We start from the raw sequence: 19,149 nt of genomic DNA on the forward strand, positions 1-19,149 counted from the left end.
CGTGAAATTGAGACCAGCCTGTGCTGTGCAATACAGTTATACCCTATCTCAAACACAGAAGTGAAAAAGGACTGTGGACATAGCTTAGTAGTAGAGTATTAGCATAGCAGATAGGCTCTGAGTCTCTAGGAACACACACACACACACACACACACACACACACACACACACACACACACACCTGCACGCACGCACGCACGCACGCACGCACGCACGCAGGCACGCATGTGAAAGTGTGAGCATTATGGTCTAGAAACACAACTAGGAAACTAACAACACATACACACGGGTGAAGTTGCCAAGGCCAGCCTGGGAGCACTGAAGCAGGAACTGATAGCAGATCTTGGGCAAGAACAACAATCAGGGAGACTAAAAAGAAATCAGTGATGGCAGGAACTAAGAGAAAGAGCATTATGGGAGCCAAGGGACAAGAGGGGGCTTACCATGTACTATTTAACTAAAAAATTCCAGACATGGTAAGTTTGTCCCAGTAACACTATTTGTTGCATTGCAACTTGGTTAGGACACAGAAGAACTGAAAACTTGGATGTGGACGGCTGATTGCACAGTGAAAAAGAAAGAATAGCTTGAGTGCTCTAAAGTGTGTGCACTTCATTGCTTGTCCTAGGAGCACACAGATCTGGCCACAGCTCCTTGTGATGAAGGAAGAGCCATTACTGTGCCAGTGAAGCTCCTGCTGTAAATGGGGACAGAGTGTGGCTGCGATTCTCCTCACTCTCTGTATTTTCGTCTTACCTAAGAAAAATTCATACCCTTTTATAAGGTATTTAGCTCCTTTGAAAAGAAGATTTCATTTTTTATGGGGGGGGGTGCCCATGGAGTCTAGAAAAGCGGTTGTCAGATCCATCGGAGCTGGAGTTACAGACAGCTCTGAGCCACCCTATGTAGGTGCCAGGAATTGAACTGCAGGTCCCTGCAAGACCAGCAGGCACTCTTGAAGCTGAGCCGTCTCTTAAACGTCCTTTAAAGTGTTTGACTGATAAATAATGGCTGTTATAGATAAGATTACTCTGAGATTTCTCCAAATCTTTCTCCTATAGACACTAATTACATTTCCAGCTTCATTTCTGTACATTCCTGTCTAAAATGTCACGGAGTCCATGGCCACTAAGTGTGTATGATGCACATTAAGAACATAACTAAAAAACGCAAGACAGAGGCTGCTTCCCTTGGAAGCACCAGGACTCGAGTTAAACCTCAGCGCCCATGTGAAGAAAGCTGGGCACAATGCCCCGTGCTTACAGCCCCAGGATTTGGGAGTGAAGAGGTGGGTCCCTGCCTTGCTGGCCAGCCAACCTAGCCTACTTGGTATATTCCAGGCCAGCAAGAGACTGTCTCAAACAAAACGGTGGACAGAACCTAAAGGACAACAACTGAAGTTATGTCCTACCCACACAGGCACACACACAGGCACGCACACATGCACACACTCTCACACATGCACACACATACACACACTTGCACACATGCACGCACTCTCACACAGGCGCACACTCATACTTGCATACACGTACACACACTTGCACACATGCACACACACTCTCACACATGCACACACATACACACACTTACACACATGAACATACAGATGCACATACACACAGTTTTGAAGGACTGATGAGAATTTTTCCTACTTTCTTTAGAAAGATAATAAAATATTTACTTTTTTCATGATAAAAATAATAACAACATTGAATTCAAGTTTACCTGAAAGTGCAGAGCAACTGCAGGTCTGGCCATCAACTTGCTGAAGTGGTCATTAAACTCTGGAGCAAGAATGTCCTGTGATAACGTTTCATAGGGGTCAAAAGCCTGCTCCTATCATTAAAAAGTGTAATGTGTTAGGTTTAAGGAAAACATTTTATACTGATATAATACAAATTACTTAGTGGCAATAACCTGTTCATGTTTCCAACTAGGTCTTATCACTTTTCTCTACTTTTCAAGGAAAACAACAGTTATGGTTACATGGGGATATATTTTTTTAAAAATATTAACCATGGACCTTAAACAATAGATAAGCAGTAACAGGCCTTAAGACTAAATGTCTGAGTTTATGGTATCCAACTACTAAAATGCATATTTTATCCCTAGAACATTTAAAGAAAGCTATAAATGCAAACTTGCCTAGGTTGGAATAAATTTATTAAATGATACTCTTTTTTTTAAAAGATTTACTCGGGGTTGGGGATTTAGCTCAGTGGTAGAGCGCTTGCCTAGGAAGCGCAAGGCCCTGGGTTCGGTCCCCAGCTCCGGAAAAAAAAAAAAAAAAAAAGAACCAAAAAAAAAAAAAAAAAAGATTTACTCATTTATTATATATAAGTACAGTGTAGCTGTCTTCAGACACCAGAAGAGGGCATCAGATCTCTTCACAGATGGTTGTGAGCCACCATGTGGTTGCTGGGAATTGAACTCAGGACCTCTGGAAGAGCAGTCAGTGCTCTTAACCACTGAGCCATCTCTCCAGCCCCCTAAATGATACTCTTAAAGAAAGCAAAATCATTGTCTTATTTGCTGTTTTCAAAATTATAAGGGTAAATAAGCTGTAAACTAATAACACAGAAACTGCTTAAACTGTCCTATGTTCATACTTATAAAAATTCCAGTTACCTAAGGATGATCAATAACCCTAAAGTTTAGTTGGATCTAAGAGATTTATTTCCTTTCTGTACCTTCAGATTCCAAACTAGGGACAGGAAGACGACTGGAAGTTAAGAGCACCGGCTGTTCTTCCAGGACCAAAGTTAGGTCCTCAGCACTCACACGGTGCTTTAGTCATCTGTATTGCCAGTCTCTTTAAGATTCCTTAATTTTACACCCTCTTCTGGCCTCCTCGGCCACCAGGCACAGATTTTGTGCACTGACATATATGCTTACACATAGACATAAATAAAATAGATGTAGACATTTTTAAAAAGCATAGGGGTTTTATGTTTTATGGAGTGGAAACTAAACATGTACTAACACGCTTTAGCAGATGATGAGAGAACAGAACCCCATCCACTGTGAGGAATGTTAAAATGGCAGAGCCTATCAAAAGCAACTTGTCTGCTCTTCAAAATTAAAACATTTACCACATAAGCCAGTGTCTCGTACTTTAATATATCCCCAGGATCTGAAAACACCAAGCATTAAACAGCATTCTTAAAAGTGAGATAACAAACATGATGCATGCTGGGTACTCCCTCTGAGAAATCCTTCAAGAATAAAATGTTTTGGATTTTAGAGTTTTTTGTGTTTTGGAATATTTACATAGGCCTTACTAGCTAAGCCTCTCTAATCTAAAAATCCAGAATGTCCTGATAACCCAAATTACTTAGTGCAGGCCCTGAGTGTTGCATTTCAGAACAGATTAGACTTTGGATCTGTAGCTTAGTGATGTTCTAACTAGGCAGAGCATGTGTCCTAATGTCACTCATCCAAAGGAAGGAGTGATGCTGACACAGGAGAGGGAGGAGTGAAGCTCTGACACAGGAGAGGGAGGAGTGATGTTGACATAGGAGAGGGAGGAGTGATGCTCTGACACAGGAGAGGGAGGAGTGATGCTGACATAGGAGAGGGAGGAGTGATGCTAACATAGGAGAGGGAGGAGTGATGCTCTGACACAGGAGAGGGAGGAGTGATGCTGACACAGGAGAGGGAGGAGTGATGCTCTGACACAGGAGAGGGAGGAGTGATGCTGACACAGGAGAGGGAGGAGTGAAGCTCTGACACAAGAGAGGGAGGAGTGATGCTGACATAGGAGAGGGAGGAGTGATGCTCTGACATGCACTGATATTATTGATTATTGGGAAGCTTTTTTTTTATTTGGCAAGATGAATTATTTTTGGAAATAAACAGTGGTTATGACCATATAATATTAAGAATGTAGTTACTACTGAGCTACACATTTACCAATCATTAAAATGGGGTTGGTAAGATGGCTCAGCAGACAAAGGAGCTTTCCACCAAGCCCAGTGACTAAACTGGTTCCTGGGACCCACAGGGTAGAAAGGAGAACCAACTTTTGCAAATTGTTCTCTGGCCTCCACATGCACACACACATACATTCATGCATGCGTGCACAAACACACATGTACACAAATAAATAAATAAATCTAATAAAGTGGTCAACATTCAAATGTTATATTCAAAATTCAAAATAGAAATAATACAACATTTTTAGAAGTGAAGAACCTTTAAGGGCATAGCAAATTAATGAGACCATAAATTACTATCAAATTTAAAATAGGTTATTAAGAACAAAGGCTGAACTCAGGCAGGCCTATAATACCATGCTTTGGAGGTTGACACAGGAAGACTAAATGTTCAAGGTTAGAATGGGATACACAGCAGGAAAATCAGAAACAAAGACAAACTAATACTCAGTAACAAGATGGACATAATAAAAATTATCTCTATTTTCAGAAGATATAGGCAGAGATTACGGAAGTCGGTGATTTTTGTATAAGAAATCTAAAAGCAACACTTTTAAAGAGCCAATTTCTGTATGGGGAAAACAGCCAGTGAGTACATGAAGATGTCCAATGAGGACATAGAAGAGGAAATATAAGAACAATATATATTCTTGTGCATAATGATATATAAGAAACTATGATAGAATGAAAAACATAAAACAAGAGAACAGTATTTCTGTAAATGAGCACATAGCTCTATAAAATACAGAGAGAATATTTATATAAGGATAAATAGAGGCCTGGAGAGATGGCTCAGTGGTTAAGAGGATTAGCTGCTCTTCCAGAGGACCTGGGTTCAAGTCTCATCACCACATGGCAGCTCACAACTGTATGTACCGCCAGTCTCAGGGGATCTAGCACCCTCTTCTGGCCTGCATGGATACTGCATGTATGTGGTACATAGCCATACATGCAGGCAAAATACCCATATATATATATATATATATATATATATATATATATAATAAACAATATAAAGGATAAATAGTGGTCATCTTTATATTTAATTTTGAACAATTTTTAAATATATATATTTAAGATAACAATATATATATACATATATAACTTTTGTTATATGAGATTTTACTTTGAAAAAAACTTTTGACTTTTAAAAATGAAGTCTAAAATCCCCCAAAGCTAGAGAATAATACCAGCAATTTATTCCCTTTACCTTAAATGTACGTAGTATTAAGTAATTCCTGCATGTCACTGCTTTCGTGTAGCTTTTACAACAAAGGCTAGCTGGCATAGGGACACGATAAAGCCAGCCTCAGTGCTGGTGCTGAGCTCAAAGCTACACACACCAGCACTACTAACATTACGGGCAACAAAACTGAATCTGACTTGTTATGAAATTCCTTGACACAATTTTTAGGGCATAAAGGACAGTTTAAAGTGGCTTTGCATGCTCACCTCTGCTAAATCTTCAAAGCAGCTACCAGCTAGCGGGTGAGGACTGCTTTCATCTGTCATTTCTACTGTGTCTTCAATCAAACCTAAAAGTTTCACAGTCAGTTCATGTATATCTGAAATGTTACTGAAAATCTTTTCAATTTCCTAAAAAAGAAAAAAAAATACAAGGTTGAGAATCCTGTTACACGTTACTACATGATATGGAAGCCGGCTGGGCTGGTGTGCGTTTGTGATCCCTGTTGCTCATGAGCCAGCCAGCCAGGCAGAGTAAACGAGCTCCAGGTTCACGGACAGAACCTGTCTCAGAGGAAGGTGGTGTAAGACAGCTGAGCTGGCCGTGGCCCTTGAGCAGAGTCATCTGAGTCCCATCCCCAGACACACACAGTGAAGGAAAGAACCTATTCCCACTGGCTGACCTCTGACCTCCGTGTGTGTGTGTGTGTGTGTGTGTGTGAATCATGAACACAAAGGCAATTTTTAAGAATCTCTTAGATCAGAGACAGTAAATATTCTAGAAAATATAAACTCTAGTTTGAATTCATAATTCTCAAATCTTATACTACAAGCATCATAAACATTTCTTTATATAAACTAATCCTAGCATTTGTGTTTTGAAATGGGCTAAAATGTTGAAAGAACGAAGGTCTTAAAAGCGTAAGCTAATGACAATAGCTGGAATGAGAATGAAAATAACTCCTAATCTAGATATAGTTTGTTCAATTTATTGCTCATGTTGTGATTTTGAAGGGAACTAAAGATGTCCTAACATTGGCATGCTTGAATCGTTACGTTGAGGCTAAGTCATTAGCACTGTAGACACACACAGATCATACTGCTTACTTACTGTAATGCAATGGGCTGTGAACATGGCCAACCTACACGCTGAATCTTGGCTCTAACTGTGTAACTTGAGTGTGTTTAGCCTTTGTCCTGGTTCTTTTGATGGAGTTCCTAGAGAACGGGGAATTCCCTGAATGACGGAGGCTGTGATCACTCCTGAGTTTATGCTAACAAAGTTACTAAGGGTGAGGATTAAAGGGATGGAATGGTCTCCCTGCTCGCTGACTTCTGAGTAGGGTGGAGACTGCAGTCTAAGTCCTACAGACTCTTGAACAAGGCTGCTGAGCTTCTGTGTTGTGCACATGTGGAGGTGCCGGCAGCGTGGCTTCCCTGGGCAGACATGGAAGCACTAACCCTCGTAACTGTCCCCTCCTTCCCTTCATCGCTGTTGACCTGCACGCATACAACGTTCCTTAATAAACCAGTCAACCTAAGTATGGCCCTGAGTTCTGTGAGCCACCTCACAGATCAACTGAACTCAAGGAGGAGGTCATAGGATCTTCAAGTCTAGCCTATCGGGCCTGAGCCCTTCAGCTACAGGAAAGGACACGATGTCTACCTGGGGAATATCAGGATTAAATTGATTGAGGGGATACTCTGGGGTTATTCCCTGAAAAGCTTCTTAGTGTGTGTGGGTCAGGGAGACACATATATCAGAACGGTTTGCTGAGTTTGACATTAGAGAAAAAGCAGTTTTTCCTCTTTACAACATGCTATATGAATGACCATGGATTAGGCTTAGATGCTAATGACAATTAACCTCTGACAGTAGGTTTCAGACATTAATTTAAGCCCTTGACACGGGTTTTCTTTTTAGATTCTACTGATTTGCTTCTTTGGTGGTCCAGGGATTACAAGGCAAGTGTTCCCAGCAGCTCTACAGCTCTGGTTTCATACTCTGACTGGACTGGCACCCCCACATCCCTGTTTCACAAGGAGCCAGAGAATTTGCCCATGGCCACATTTCTTGTAACAGATCAATTTTAAGTCATTTATTCCTTTTTCAATATTTGCTAAGAACTATTCTCTGACCTTAGACTGTCTTTAACAGTGGACAGTGCATTCTATGTGGGAAAAGTTTATAGGAGATACAAAGACAGAGACAAAAGGAACACTTTCTTCAAACCTTTAGTATGGCAGAAACTGTCTATCAACTCTGCATTAATCCAATGAGAAGGAGTGTGGGATTCAGGAAAGGCAAAGAGGACATTAACCAGCTGCATTTGCTCCTCTCAGACTGCCATGGAACACCAGTTTACAGTGTAGCAGAACTCAAATGCAACCCCAAGTGTGATAATGAATGTAAGTAACACATAACTACTTTACACTAGAAAGGCAGAGACTATAACACCTGCCCTATCTGTGTCACATTTATGTAGGCTAAACAAAATTGAATGGTACTTTTAAAAAATCCTGACAACAGTTAAGCATATCCAGCAGGAGTTGGCAACATCACTAAACTAAAAATTCATGCAAAACAAACAAGTAAAGGTCAATTAAAACACCTTAAATTATAATTTGAATCATTCTTATGGAAAAGAATAAAAGCTGCAAGTTCTAAAGCATCCTGGTAGCTGTGCCTGGTTATTTGTGTAAGTTACTGCGGTAAAGATCCTAGGAAGCATAAAAAAGACTAAATATTTTTAAAATATAGGTCAACCATACTTAGAAAAACCAAACCATTGCTAAAGGGGGGTGAGGAGTCGGGGGGAAGCCTATGTTTCTGTAGCTGGATTTTATTTGTTTACTTTGAGACAGTATTTCACTCTGTAGCCTAGGCAGGCCTGCAACTCCCAATCCTTGTGCCTCTGAATCCTGAATTCTGTGCCTACAGCGTTAGGATTCACACCTGAGGGACTGGCTTTAAATGCTAAGGGGAAAAGAAGGCCAAGGAAGTTTGAATCCAGGCCACTCATCCCATCCCCATCCTGTCTGCAAACAGAGGACCACTGCTTTTGAGTCTTCTCTTGGAGTTCTTATAAAATGTTTTCTTGTAAATTTCCTGCTGCTGGGGCTGGAAAGAGGGCCCAGTGATGAAAAGAACCAGCTGCTCTTCTGGGGAATCAGGTTCATTTCTCAGCACCTACATGGCCGCTCACAACCATCTATAACTTCAGTTTCAGGGGACTCAGTGTCTTCTTTCCTTCATAGTAACATGTGCCAAAACACTCTCATGCATAAAACAAATAATTTTTAAAATTTTGAAACAAAATCCTCAGTTAGCTGAGCTTGGTGACACACAGCTTTATTATCCGCACTATAAAGTCAGAAGTTCAAGGTTGGTCTGGACTACATAGTAAGTTCCAGGCCAGCCAGAGCTACTCAGTAAGGCCCTGTCTCAAAAATGAACCACCACCACCATCACAACACAATCGTTAAATGTCCACTGTAGAAGCTGCCTTAGAGTACCACCAGAAGGCAGGGAGCAAAGGCCTCTCTAGACCATTTTCTTCGTCATTCCAGACGAAGGACTGGGTCTCGTTACATCTGACTAGCCTGATACTGTGCAGCAGAAAATATTCCAGTGAAAACCCCGCCTCTTGAGTTTCTTGGCATTTCACTTTTATCTATATAACAATTTGGATGGTTTTAAAGCTCAGAGATACATAAAAGAACACTTTTATATGGTAGTGAGGAAAATAACACACTAATATGAATTTTAGCCTGCTATTTGTTGAGGGATATGCACAGAATTTAAAGTACCCAAAGTACTTACAGAAGACTTGAACAACTTTTTGTCTGAAAGAAAGGCTTCCCGGAATACTTTAATGATCATATTCAGTTCCCGTAGATACTGTCTTTCTTCTGCGATTTCAGTTCTAACAAGGTCATAATAGTTTAGCTCACCAGAAGAACAAGGTTCCTCTTCACAGAGAGAAACCAAGCCTATATCGTCATCCTGGTCAAACATGTCCATCAAAACCTGGGAAGTACAAATCAGGAATGTATAGTTATTTAGTTATTTTCCTTCTTTATCTAAAGCTGTCTCAAAGCACTTGCAATTAAAATATTATTAAGCAATAAGAAATATACATTACATATACAGATTTATATTAGGAAATCTAGGGGAAGTCGGGATGAGAAATGTTCAATTGGCTATAGTAAAGCCATTATTTCTGGAATACACACACACACACACACACACACACACACACACACACACACATATATATATACACACATATGTACATATAATGTCAAAATAGTCTCATACATACTAGGTGTATCTAATAGCAAGAGGAGCCCACTGTTAGAGAAGAACAATATAAACCAAGACTACAGCTCCACTACCTAGACATCTGTGATTCCATGCAAGTATTTGTTTTTATGAAAGTCATAGTCTTTAAATGTAAAACCCAACTAATACAAGGATTGATGATGTCTAGCAAGTAATTGGTATCCAATATTCCTTCACGTGTTATCAAAAAAGGCAGTATGCAGCTGGGCAGAACTGAGGGAAACTGGGGCGCCATTATAAAGGCAGGTGGCCTGTGGCACAGTGGAGCTTTCTAAAGCACAACGCTCTCATGCAACACTGCCTCAGAAAGACTTTTTATAAAACTTACATCTGTACTAAACAAACACCTTTTGGTCATTATTTCTTTGTGCATGAGTATTGTGTGTACAGGTGTGCACACAGTGTGCAAGTGTCAGCCAAAAGCAATGGAAATAAGGTGACGATATACTTCAAAGGTTTTTTTTAATTGAACCTAGTTAATTATATATTCAAAACTGATTGAAGAGTACAGCTAAAAGTTCGGGAAAGGGCTATTAATGGCTCAGTGGTTAGGAATGCTTACTGTTTTTGCAGAAGACCCAGGTCCAATTCCTAGCACCAACACCAAGTGGCTCACAACCACCTGTAACACCAGCTCCAAAGGATCTGATGCCCTTTAGCCACTGGGCACCGTGCACACATGGTGCACGTGTACACACACACGCACAAATAAAAGCTATTTCTAAAACAGAGTTCAAGAAAGATGAGTGGGGAGGGGACACACTGGGGATACCTGAAGCAAAGGGATGGAGGAGCTGGGGTTCCTGTGGGGGTCGGAGGTGCAAATGATCAAGGTGCATTTCAGTTCCAGAGACTCCTAAGCCATCCTTTCACCTTTATAGGCACCAAGCACATACATACAAGCAGAAAAAATGCTCGCATACATAAAAATAAATATATTCTCCTTTTTTAAAGGGAAAAGAGCTGGCAGATGGCTGTCAGCAGGATGCTGGCTGTCAAGCCTGACAACATGAGTCTGGTCCCCAGGATCTCACGGAGGAAGAAGAGCCAACTTCCACAGGTCCTCACACCGCCACATGAATTACATATATAAACACTAAACAACTTTATTTTTTTAAGCGTTCAGGGGAAAAGAAGAAAGGTATACCCTTGAAAAGAAAGTCCTGTCAGATGCGGGCGGGGCCCACAGCAGCCTTTCTTCTTTTCACATTCTTCTCAAGGATGGTATTTTGTAACATTAACAGAAAACTGAGAAGGAATAACACAGCACGACACCAAGCTCCAAGTTTAAGTGTTAAAGGGGCAGGCAGATGTTACATAGTGTTTCTTATATGAGAAACAACAAAGCTCAGGGCAAACTGGAAGGTACGTACATACATACGCAAAGATGAAAGTTTACTGGTCAATACCAAGTATTTTCTTTTTGAACAAAGTCTGAAATCTAGATTTTTTTTTTTTTGGTTCTTTTTTTTTTTCGGAGCTGGGGATCAAACCCAGGGCCTTGCGCTTCCTAGGCAAGCGCTCCACCACTGAGCTAAATCCCCAACCCTAGATTTTTTTTTTTAATGTGAGATTTTCAGATCTTTAATTTGTTATGGCTTTCAACTTACACCACCAACTTACCAATAAACCTGGTATAATTCCCCACTCCTGCTGACTCCTAACTCATAATCCTTCTCAATCTGGTCAACTCTGCATTCCTGTCTAAACTGTCTTTCTCACACAGTCAACCCACCCATTCTCCATCACTTAGCACAAATGAAAGCCTCATACAGCTTTTCAGAGTCTCCTGACTCCTGCTGCTTACTACCAATCTTCTATCTTCTATGCAACGCCTGCTTGCCTGACCCCTTAAACTTAGGAGTTTGGTATTGTGTTATATTAGTTCTTTTCTCAGTTTTCTGTTAATGTTACAAAATACTGTCCTTGAAAGGATCAACGTAAAAAGAAGAAAGGCTGCTGTGAGCTCACCGGCAAGGCTGGCTTGCACCACAGAATCGCCCAATTTACACTGAAATTTCTGCTCATGTCTTCCCTAATTAGCTATCTAAGGATTAAAAACCATGCACAAAAAGTGTTTGTTTGAAGGGTTTGTACATGTGTAAATGTTATAAGCGATTAGAGTGGAATGAATTCTAAAACCCAATGACTGAAGGAACTAAACACAGCACAGTAGCTAAGCAGTGATGGTGCACGCTTTGATCCCAGCACTTGGGAGGCACACAGGCAGACCTCTGAGCTCTCAGCCAACCAGATCTATGAAGTCAGTTTCAGGATAGCCAGGAAGGAAACCCTGCCCAGCCCCCAACGACAACAACCAAACAATCCAGCACAATACAAGGCGTTTGTGACGTCATGTTCCAAACAAGAACAAATGAGCAAAGCCAAGCGGGGTGTGACGACAGTCTTGCAACTCAGCTACTTCCAAGACAAACATGAAGCTAATTCGAGAATTTCAGTTAGACCTTATATCAAAATAAAATAAAAAGGGCTGGTGACGTGACTGCTGCCGAGCTTGCTTAGTGTGTGCTGGTTCAGTTCCTAGTACTGCAAGCAAAGAAATGATGGATGGATGGACGGACAACAGATAGATAGATAGATAGATAGATAGATAGATAGATAGACAGACAGACAGACAGACAGACAGACAGGGAGAGGGGGGGTTTGAACAGACACAATATTACTGTGCAGGGACAAGACAGAGATCTGATTCCTACTATTAGGCCTGACAAATTAAACTTCTCCGGAGAAGCCCCTCCTTCTCCCCTCTGAAGCAGTGATCTCCCTTAGCATACGTTCACTCTCTGGTTTTAAACCTTTCTCTCAGTAGTGACAGTTCTGACTAAAGTTGAGTTCTACCTTCTTTCCTGTGATATGACTGCTCTTAGTAATCTGGTGTGCAGAACACTTTGTAACACTCAAATACTGCTTTTATTTTTTAAATGTAAAATTATGTTCTCATTTTCTTTGTCTAGCAAATTAAACATCTTAATTGATTTTCCAAATGTTTATTAAAAACATGTTTTGTGAGCTCTTGAAAGCAGTTTAGACTTACAGAGCATATCATGTCGAACACTCATTAATTCACCCCATCACTGGATCACAAATACAGTCATCTGCATGTTTAGCTAAACACATGACTGTCTCTTGTGACAAACAGGAGACCGTGAAAAGGAAGTCCGAAACCGGGATCAGCAAACTCCAGTGCACACGCCAAATCCCACCTCTCTCCTTGCATGAGGGTTACTGGCACACGGCCCACGCTCATTTGTTTATGGCTATTTTTGATACGGGGTAAAAATGAGCATTTGCAAGAGAGCCTACAACAGTTGCTGTCCAGCTCTTGTGGGTTCTTGGGGTTTGCTGTTTTATCGTTCTGAAACAGAGTACTAAAGTGCAACATGGAGTTAGCTGAGAATTCACTTTGGACACTAGGCTGTCCTCACACTTGCAGCAATCCTCCTGTCTCCAGCCCCTGAGTGTTAATATTATAGGTGTGCTTCATCATACCCAGTTTTTGGCTGACTCTTCACCGTACATACTGATCTTGAACTAGACACGCAATAAAACACCAGAAGAAAAGTGGTATGTTTTAAACCTAGATGGATGTCCTTATGTTACTCTTTTAATACTTTTATTGGGCAATTTCAACTTAAAAAAGTTTCTCAGTATCATCTATACTTTTGAAGGCTGGATAGGATTTCTAAAACGAATGCCAGGACTCGATTTTTTAGAGTATCTTGATTGTGATAACTTTAAAAACAATATGAAATTTTTTGTGGTTAAACTTGAGTTATGCTAACAAATGTTAAAATCCATAGCATGAGTTGAAGAAATCAAACGCAGGAGAGTTTCTCACTTAGAAAAGTCGTAGGAGTTCAGGTGTCTGCAAACTCGCGTAAGCATGGTGACCACAGACTAAAACATTAGGCTAGACTGTAACAGAGGGAAGGGCCTGTACGGTGGGGAGCTGGCCATGCTTACAGTCAGTGCTGGTAAAGCCACATCTAGGTTTTGCCTTTCAGTGTAAGTCAGTACAGGGGCTGGGGAGAGGGCTCAGTGGGGAGTCACAGTCTCTCAGTCTGTCTAAGGCCACTGTGGGAAGAGGGTGGGCTAAGGCAGGAATCCCTGCAAGGTGCAGGGTGAGAGATTGGGGTGGGTCAGTTCAGGACGCTGGGCCAGGGGTCTCTAAGAAGTGCTTTGGGGCAGCTGCTGGAGAGAGGACTCAGGTGAAGGTGCTTTCTGCTCTGGTAGAGGACCTGGTTTTAGTTCCCAGCACTCACATCAGGGAGTTCACAACTAACCTTATCAGTTCCAGGGGACCCAAAGCGGCCTGCCCTCTGTAGACACTGCATGCACTTGGTACTTATAAACTCACAGGTACACCCAAATACAATTAATATATGAATCTTAGAGACAGGGGGAAGGGAGGGAGGGGGGAGTGCATGGTGATGTTGGAGAACACAATAACTAGAGTAGAGGTTATTCCTATCAGAGGGCAACTTGACACATAACACTGAGGGTCTGAGTGAGTACAGGGATGGTGCCTGCCACAGTAGTGGAAGGGGAGAGACTGATAACCACATTAAGAAAAATAGAGCCGGATTCTTCAATGCCAAAGAAGGTATCTGCATATGTGAAAAGGGAAGACTAAAGTGAAATCTTATAGACTGGATTACAGAGCTGAGAAACGTGTGTGTGTGTGTGTGTGTGTGTGTGTGTGTGTGTGTGTGTGTGTGTGTGTGTGTATGTATGTGATGGTGTGCCTCCAACAGCACTGAGCTCCTCTAGTGCTCACATCTTGGGTTTCTAAACAGCGTTCTCTACTGCAAAGGAACTAAAGTTTTGGGGGTTGTTATTGTTGTTGTTTTAGAGAAACAACTAATTCTAAGCTTTGAGCATGCCATATTGAACAAGATGGACATAGACCTTCCACTGCTGAAATACAGTGCTTCCGAAAGACAGAGCATACACACTTAAAACAATCATGTTTACAGAAGCAGAGTCCAGAGTCTGGGGAGGTAAATGAGAGATGAAGGCCAAAAGGTACAAAGTCTCAACTATGAAAGAAAGGAAGGAAGCAAGGAAGGAAGGAAGGAAGGGAGGAAGGAAGGAAGGAAGAAAGAAAGAAGGAAAGAAAGAAAGAAAGAAAGAGAGAGAGAGAGAAATAAAGAAGTAAAATTGGAGTTTTCACCTGACCTGACCAAACCTGAGATAACTTGAATCTCTAAACAACTATAGCCCACTGTAAATCCATATTTAATTGAACGAATGAATAAACTTAAAGCACAATGAATAATAGACAGCCTCGAAATAACTCACAAAACATCTGGTAATTACAGAAGGAGAAACGGTGACTAGAAGAGAGGAGTAGAGGGCAGCATCACCAGTGAGACATGCTGTGCTGTGCGCTGCATAGCAGATCCAGGAGAACAGAGTGGACGTCCATGAATCCCTGAACACTATAGCCTGGTCCTAGACAAAACAAACGCCAGAAAAATTCTAACCTGAGGACCATTCTACATTAACAACTGACCCATGGTTCTCAAATGTCAAGGTCGTAAAAGTTAAGGAGGAATTTTTAGGAGAAAAGAGACATGATAACTGACTAGCTATCTTATTTAGTTCACTTTGCTACACAGGACTGCCCTAGAGGAAGCGGTGAAAGCAGTCACAACTGTACACACAGCACACACACACTGCAGCACTGCGCATGGGGCTGGACTCTGACGGCCGCATGCTGTCCTGTGGGAGATGCTCTTGTTAGCAGAGCATCCTACGCTTTGCTCTCAGCAGTACTCAGCATGCAGTGGGCGCTCCGTCCTGCACTGCCAGCTTTCCTATCCACTTACGTCACTTTCAAAGTAACAAAATGTATGTAATCTTGATTTTAGGAGTCAAGATAAAAATGACAATTTTTTACAATGAAATGGAAGTGAAAGAACTCAGTTTTTAAATTAAAGTGCAGAATAATAGATCTCAACTACAGTTAAAAAATTTTTTTTTCAAATCATAATGCGGCTTGAAGTCTAACTCAGGCTATTTAAACCTCTGCAAGCCTCAGTATTCTCTAGAACTTCCGAGTGAGTCCAATGAGCAGTCAAGGCTGACAGCCACTGGTGTGCAGTAGGCCAGGTACCCCAACCCCAGCCACCTACTCTCATGTATTGACTACTCTCTCTGCCCACTGACCTACTGGTATGAAGTCTAAATCCCACTGCACTGAGTTATTTCCTGAGACACTTTGATTTCACACTAACACAGACTCCTTTAACGCGGGACTGCTATCGTTTTCAGTGTTGTGCTTCCCTTGTTCAGGACAAGTTCTTCAAACAATGCTCAATAGTAGGTGAGAACTATGAGGAGGAGGAAGAAGAGGAGGAGGAGGAGGAAGAGGAGGAGGAGGAGGAGGGGAAAGAAGGAAATGGAGACTGAATGCTCCTCAAGCAGTCCTTATGAACAGGAAGAAGGATGAATCTGCAGTCAGGAGAAGAGGCCAGAGGGCAGTAGCTTTCTTATGAGCTGGGTCCTACTAAACTGTCTTAAGAGAGCAAAACGTGTTCTTCAAAATTACTAACATTTAAAATACCAGAAACAACTCTGCATATTCCCTTTTCAAAAATAAAAGACTTAGGAGTGTGTAGAGGTCATTCCAGCACTCAAAAGGCAGGAGGATCTCATGTTTGACACCAGCCTAGGAAAGTTTGAGGCCAGCTTGAGTTATCCAATGATACCTTGTCATTAAAAAGCAGTAAAGGAAAAAACTGAATAAAATAGACAATACTTAAAACTATCTTTCGTCAACTGATCTGGATGGATCCCGCCACCTCCACCCTCCTGATGGGAAAGGAGAGCTCTGCCCCTGCCATTGGTGCTGAACTTGAGAAACGCCATATTCTGCAAAGCCAGTAATCTTTTTGTCTTCCAGTATCAGGAATTATAAAATTCACTAAAATATGGCACAGCATAAAAGCACAGCACTTCAAACCCAACACTCGGGAGGCAGAGGCAGGGGAGCCTCTATGAATTCAGGATCAGCCTGGTCTACAAAGCAGGTTTCAGGCCGGCTGTTGATTCACCATGAGACCATGGCTTTAAAACAGAAAGCGGTAATCTACTGTCCTCATGTATTACAAAAAACCAAAATGGGATGGTGCATGCTGATAATTCTAGTACTTCAAGACCTAAATCAGTATTTTAAGGTGGTCTGAGCTGTACCATGAGTTCAAGGCCAGCCTGGGCTACTCAGTGAAATCTAGCAAGTAAAGGTATATGCTACCAAGCCTGATACCCTGAGGCCCATGTGGTAGGTGGAGAGGTAGGATGCTAGAAAGTTGTCACGAACCACCACATACATGTGCACTCTGTGTGTGTGTGTGTGTGTGTGTGTGTGTGTGTGTGTGTGCGTGCACGTGCAAAAACAATTCCCATTCTTAAAAAAGTCCCCAAATAAAATAGATAAAGGTAAAGAAACTTCTATCGGGCACATGCAGAACCCTGGTTCTGATCCCTAGTACAACAAAAGGAACTATTTGTACTGCATTTCTAGTACTAGCTTTTATTCTATGTGAAATGTGGGAAATTAATATATAAAAGTCCTGAAAAACTTACAAAAAGAAACTAACTTCATCACAGTTAATTTTAAAAGAGTAAAACTAATGTCATATAAAGTCACTCCTTTTTAACACTTACCTTATCTGCACACATTGACACTTTAATGTCTTGCTGAGATATTTCATAATGCCGGATATTAAAAACATAATTACCAGCCAATTTCAAAATATCTGCTGAGATATACTCCAATACAGCCACAATGTAGAGGGATACATGGTAGTCCACTTTATACCCCAAAACTTCCTGTTTAAAAAAAAAGTAATAATTCAATTCCAAAGCAAAAGCATTGTCACCCACGTATCAGTTAAATGCTCAAAACTCCTGCTACAGAGCTCAGACTCACTGTCGAGAATTTGTCTGCAAACACAAGGCCCCGAGACTATACTTTAGCACTGAACAAAAAAAGAAAAATCTTCTTATATGTTTTACTCATAAACAAAAATTTAAAAGCAGAATATCTTAGTATATGGCTGCCACAGGACAGTGGTTTGTAACCTGTGACCCCCTCGGGGTCAAACGATCCTTTCTAGGGTCTCCGAAGACCATCAGAGAGCTGATATTTGTACTACAATTCATAACAATGGCAGAACTGCAGTTGTGAAGCGGCAACTACAGTAATGTTATGGCTGGGGTCACAACATGAGGAACTGTGTGAAAGGGCACAGGACGGTTGGGAAACCCTGCCATAGGGTATAAAATTAACAGTTGATCCTAGAATTATCTATCTACCAAGAAGAGGAGGAGGAGGAGGAGGAAGAGGAAGAAGAGGAAGAAGAGGAAGAGGAGGAGGAAGAGGAAGAGGGGGAGAAGAAGGGGATCTAATCTAATAAATGTAGTATTCCATCAAACAATAACAGATGATTCTGACAGGAAATCTTGAGCTCTATTTTTTGAGGTTTACTCTCCCTCATTTGCTCCCATATCCTCCCACCCATCCAACTCTAAGCCCTCTTTCTCTTTGTTTAGAAAACAGTCAAACAAAATAAAAAAAAAAACCCCAGAATTTTAAAAAAGGCATCACACACACACACACACACACACACACACACACCTCATAAAAAGACAAAATCAGAAAACAAATAAAGGACCCTGAAATAAGAATCATCTTTTAATCTCTGTGATCTCCATTGCAAGAGTTTCTCTGTGTGTGTGTGTCTGGTGCGCTGGTGTGTGTGTGTGTGTGTGTGTGTGTGTGTGTGTGTGTGTACACATGAGCAAGCAGAGCGAGAGAAGGGAGGGGGAGAGAGGGGATGAGCATGGATTTCATTAGGGTGTATTTAGTTTTATTTGGTTTTCTTTGGAGGTGGGCGGATAGCATGCTAGGGTATCCCAGGGTATCACTTATGTAAAGCGTACCGCTGACGCCCCATTTTAATTCACACACATATTACAATGTACATAATACATATACAATCAGACCATTAATACTATATATTAATATTACAAAAATATTACTTATTATGAAGACTTCCCCCAGTGTCTAATCTTTCATTACCTTCAAGGAAGGATGGATTTTGTCCACAGGTAGTAAGAGAGGATTTCTTCGTTTTCGTTTCTCTATGGCAGACTGTGCATCAGCAATTGCCCATTTATCAATAGGATGAGGAAAAGTCTTTTGAACTCGTTCCTGTTCAGATCAGAGCAGGGCCATTCACAATCAGTAGAAGTATTTATAAATAGAAAACGCAAATAAAACTCAACCTGATCAGTCTCGCTAATACAAGAAAATCGGAATACAATAAACTCTGATCCCAGGAATAAGAAAACTTTTTGGTTTTAAAAAAAACTCACCAGTCATGACAGACATCTATAATCCCAGCACTGAGAAGGTAGAGGCAGAAGATTGAGTTCACGGCCAGCCTGGGCTACATTTGTGAGTTCACAGCCAGCCTGGGCTATATGGTGAGCTGAGGCCAGATCAAGCTTCACAGTGAGGCCCTATCTCAAAATGAAGAAAAACCAAGGCGAGCAGGACAATCGAGATCTTATCATATAATCTTGTCACAGACATTTTTAAGTTTATCGCTCCAGCACTGGGTAGTTCAATAGACGGCCTATGTGACTGCA

At 41.3% G+C, this 19,149-nt stretch overlaps 1 protein-coding gene across 6 annotated transcripts in view; it reads right to left on the bottom strand.

The window, feature by feature from the left end:
* Sos2 (SOS Ras/Rho guanine nucleotide exchange factor 2) overlaps positions 1-19,149 on the bottom strand; it is a 113,109-nt gene that overhangs the window by 52,566 nt on the left and 41,394 nt on the right. For all 6 annotated transcript variants that reach the window (NM_001135561.1, XM_087554907.1, XM_087554906.1 and 3 more), the window contains 5 exon segments: positions 1,729-1,839; positions 5,391-5,534; positions 8,947-9,153; positions 17,161-17,325; positions 18,578-18,709. In NM_001135561.1, coding sequence (NP_001129033.1) covers positions 1,729-1,839; positions 5,391-5,534; positions 8,947-9,153; positions 17,161-17,325; positions 18,578-18,709 — 759 coding nt within the window.

Source organism: Rattus norvegicus, chromosome 6 (genome assembly GCF_021556685.1).
Source record: "Rattus norvegicus strain SHRSP/BbbUtx chromosome 6, alternate assembly SHRSP_T2T, whole genome shotgun sequence".
NCBI classification, from domain to species: Eukaryota; Metazoa; Chordata; class Mammalia; order Rodentia; family Muridae; genus Rattus; species Rattus norvegicus.